We start from the raw sequence: 4,205 nt of genomic DNA on the forward strand, positions 1-4,205 counted from the left end.
CGTCCAGAAACCTCTAGAGAGTTCCCGAAACCAAGATCGCTGAAGCAATAAACAGGCCAGCCCAAGACGAGGGATCGCTAGGTCTCCCTGTGCGAAACGGCGACATTTCGACGCAATGAGCGTCCGTTAGGGAATTCCCATTTTCTCCCCCTGGACGGTTAAGCTGAGTACGCTCCCTCAAAAAAAAAAAAAACCTGAGTACGCAATGCCTGCTGCCGAGTGCCGACGCGCACACCCGACCGTCAATGCTTAAGCGCGAAGGTTTATAGGTTCTCACGACGACGGTCATCATTCCGGGGAAGCTATTAAATCCCAGATCTGAAAATCCTCTCCATCCTGCTACCCAAACCGTCGGCGATCTCAATCAACATCGACGAACAATTCTCATGCTTGATCTCACCTGATCCGAGATCCTGGAAACCCTCGGCGATCTCAACGAGCGCGTCGTTCCGGAGGACACATCACCGGCTTGGTCGCCGGATCGGGATGGAAGGCGATCCGATGGGCGTGGCGCTGCCCGAGGACGCCCTCGCGGAAATCCTCCGCCGCCTCCTGCCGCGCAGCCTCGCCACCTCGCGGTGCGTCTGCAAGGCGTGGCGCTCCATCGTCGATGGCCGCCGGCTGCTGCTCCCGGAGCTCCTGCCGCACTCGGTGCGTGGCATCTTCCTCGAGTATAACGAGGCCTCTTACCCGGGTTTCCTCTCTCACCCCTCCATGGTGCCGGATGATATCTTGGGCAAGCTCAACTTCCATCGTCTTCCCCCCGACCCCTACCAGTGGACCTATACTCACATCGAGGGTCACTGTAATGGGCTCCTGCTTTACCGAGACAGGCTAGGGCTCCAGGTGGCCAACCCCGCGACGCAGTGGCGGGCACGCTTGCCCCCGCCGCCGGAGAGGAAGAGGGAGGGGGGGATCGTCCGGCCGCACCTTGCGTTTGATCCAACCGAGTCATTGCACTATGAGATCTTGCTCGTCCCTCAAACGCCTCTCCCAGAGGAGAGGGGCCAGCCCGAGCCGTCCAAGGAATGGCCAGCATCCACATGGGTGTTGTGCTTGTTTTCATCACGCACGGGGCAGTGGGAACAGAGGGCGTTTCTCCGGGAAGGCGAGGCTGCAGGGATGGCTTCCGACGAGGTGTTGCACTGGACGTCAAATAGCTGCAGCACTTATTGGCACGGCATGTTATTTGTGCAGTGCAACGGTGGATTCACTGTTATGAGGTAAGCACCACATGCAATTCAGTTGTGTTACTCCAATGCAATGATTTCTGAATTTAGTCATCTGCTCATATGTATGTATTTGTAACGCGAATGTCTTCTCCATGAGCCTGTTATATTTATTTATTTTGTGAATCGAGCCTGTTATATATTTGTAGCACTAAATATATCATTGCTCTATGTTTGATATTTGGATACAATATATGACCTTTAAACATATTTTCTCTGAGTTCATGTTTCCACGTGTAGTTGCGTCCATCTGCATCTTTCTTGCCCTGCTTTTCCTCTTGAAAGATTAAGCAATTCCACCAATGTTAAATGTATTGTTGATGGTTTAATGTTTTGCAGAATATCCTTGTCAAATAATAAGTATCGGGTGATTAAAATGCCAACAGATATTGAGGAATCAGACTATGATGAGCTTCATCTAGGACGGTCAAGGGAAGGGCCATGTTGTGCACCATTTCGTGATCGGACCAACCTTCGTGTTTGGATCCTTGACGATTCATGTGGTACGATGGAGTGGGCGTTGAAGCATCACATTGACCTTGACCAGAGTTTATCACGTGTAATGTGGCATTGTGGGGAAAAGGAGGGACCCTGGAGTTTACAGGATGGTATCAATGTTGAACACTATGGTCAACAGGATTTAAATGATGTTAACATGGATGAAGATCACAGCAACAATTCTTTTGTGAAGAGTGAAGTCGAATGGGATTCCGACAACGATAATATAGGTGACAATGAATCTGAGGTCGTAGAGAGCTACTTACCCTATGTTAGTTTTCTTGGATTTCATCCTTACAAAGAAGTCATCTTCTTGGATCTTCTTTCGCTAAGAAGAGCAGTGGCCTACCATCTGAATACCTCAATAGTGCAGGATTTGGGTAATATATGGCCCAATGACTACCACGCTGGGCACGCGGGAGACATAAAAAAGTCTTGTTTGATAGCAGATTTCCCAGAAAACAAACTGAAAGCCCATGTTGAAGGCTAGCTAGCCAGCTTATTTGTTTCAAACAGTTTTGAGTCCTCAAGACCTATGTTGTACTTGTCTTTGACTCCATGTTGTTTTAATGTCTGCTACCTTGACAAGACAAACTTGTTTACAGCTTGAATTGCCGAAGGACATGTAAGCAGTGTTATGCTCCAGCAAAATTTCGTTTGTGAACTGATTGATTTATCCATATATAATTCATCAGGCTAGTCATCTTGGCTCAAAGAATAGGATTGGCTTGTTGCTGTAGCATTGTTTAGAAATTCTATTGGCTCACAGGTTAGTTTCTTAGTTAGATTTCTTAAGTTAATCACCATTTTGTTTCTTTCCATAATATCCCTCTAGTCTGTGTGTAAATTTTACAAGTATGGTGGCATCCACTTGCCTCCATTGCTGAAGGATGGAACTTGTTTATTGATTGCCTAGGTCACATTTGGCTTGCTCGTGTTGTATTCAGAGTTTCTCATCAGCAACATACATACCCCACTTCGATTAAGAGCGTGCATGCATAATTATACCTGTTCTTGCTTTTTATCTTCAAAAAAACTTGTCATTCTGGTAAATATGTTGGCCTCATGGTTCATGTTGATAATGGAAAGTTTCCAACCTATAACTGCTAGGAGCATCATTGTTTTTTGTTCCACTTTGTTTGTAATGAGATATCTTGTATATTACATTATTGAGTTGTTAATTTCATGTTGTCAGTTCTTAATTTCCAGCTCCAAGGAAATCATGTTGGTGTGCATCTTTGAGTTCATCTTCATCACCAGTGGATAAGCGGCTCTTCTACCACGGAGTGATATCATAAGGAGCTGGCAAGGTTCTTCTGGCAGGCTGCCGATGGCCGCCCAAAATACCACATGGTCAAATGGGCGGACATCTGCTTACCTAAAGATTGAGGTGGGCTAGGTATGACGGCCTCTCGGCACATGAATGTCGCCCTGATGTTGCATTGCGTCTGGCGGATCTTGCGTGGAGAGGGCGGTTTGTGGTTGCCAAATACTTGCGGGGTGCGCCCCTCTTAGACATGCTCGCGCGTAGCTGGGTCTCAATTCTGGAAATCTATCCAGAAGATTAAGCATGAGATCCGGCTCGGTGCCACCTTCTCGGTTGGGAATGGGAATGACACTCAATTCTGGCTCGATCATTTGTTGGGTGATGAGCCACTACGCATTGGTTTCCCTAGCCTTTTTGCTATTTGTTCGGACCCGTATATTCTGGTTTCCGTGGCGTGGCCCAGTGGAATATCGCGTTCTGCCGAGCATTTGGCCAGGAGGAGGCTCTGGAATGGGACAGACTGAGGGCCGCCGTCCTGTCGGGGCTATCACAGTCCCCTGACATTGTCTCCTGGAGTCTCTCTCCTTTGGCCGTCCCGTCGGGGCTATCCACAGTCCCCTGACATTGTCTCCTGGAGTCTCTTCTTCGGCCGTCCCGTTGGGGCTATCCATAATCCCCTGACATTGTCTCATGGGGGAGAATTCTCCATTAGTTCGGCATATCAGGCGTTGTGTCACGCTCCGGCCATACAGTGGCTATCACCATTGTGGAAGGCCCCTGTGCCGCTTAAAATAAATATATTCGTCTAGCAGCTGCTCCGGAACCGCTTGCCCTCAAGGACTGAGGTCCTTAAGCGCAGCAGTCCGGGCGATGGCATGTGCCCCCTCTGTAGTGTTCTAGAGACGGGCACTCACATCCTGTTTTCTTGTTCCGCGGCACGAGCTCTATGGAGCTTTATTCGGGAGGCACTCGGGCCCGATTGGGAGGCCGGAGACCTGGCCGAGTTCCTACAAGGCAGGGTGACCCAGCCGGGTCACAAGCGCCGCCTTTTTTGGTGTATCTTTGTGGTATTGATGTGGACTCTTTGGACAACTCTCAACAAAATGGTAATTGAGCAGATCTTTCCACGACGGACTTCTGACTCGTTTTTCAAATTTCTTACCTTTTTACAGTACTGGCACCTGCTTGCTAGACATCGGGTCCGCGACCTG

The 4,205-nt window shown here is 48.9% G+C and overlaps 1 protein-coding gene across 1 annotated transcript; it reads left to right on the forward strand.

Moving 5' to 3' along the window:
- Positions 1-283: 283 nt before the first annotated feature.
- Positions 284-2,276, forward strand: LOC119281372. Its single transcript, XM_037561895.1, has 2 exons — positions 284-1,223; positions 1,569-2,276. Exons 1-2 carry the CDS (start codon positions 487-489, stop codon positions 2,215-2,217), a joined length of 1,386 nt encoding a protein of 461 aa, XP_037417792.1. The 5' UTR covers positions 284-486; the 3' UTR covers positions 2,218-2,276.
- Positions 2,277-4,205: the final 1,929 nt, after the last annotated feature.

Source organism: Triticum dicoccoides, chromosome 1A (assembly GCF_002162155.2).
Source record: "Triticum dicoccoides isolate Atlit2015 ecotype Zavitan chromosome 1A, WEW_v2.0, whole genome shotgun sequence".
NCBI classification, from domain to species: domain Eukaryota; kingdom Viridiplantae; phylum Streptophyta; class Magnoliopsida; order Poales; family Poaceae; genus Triticum; species Triticum dicoccoides.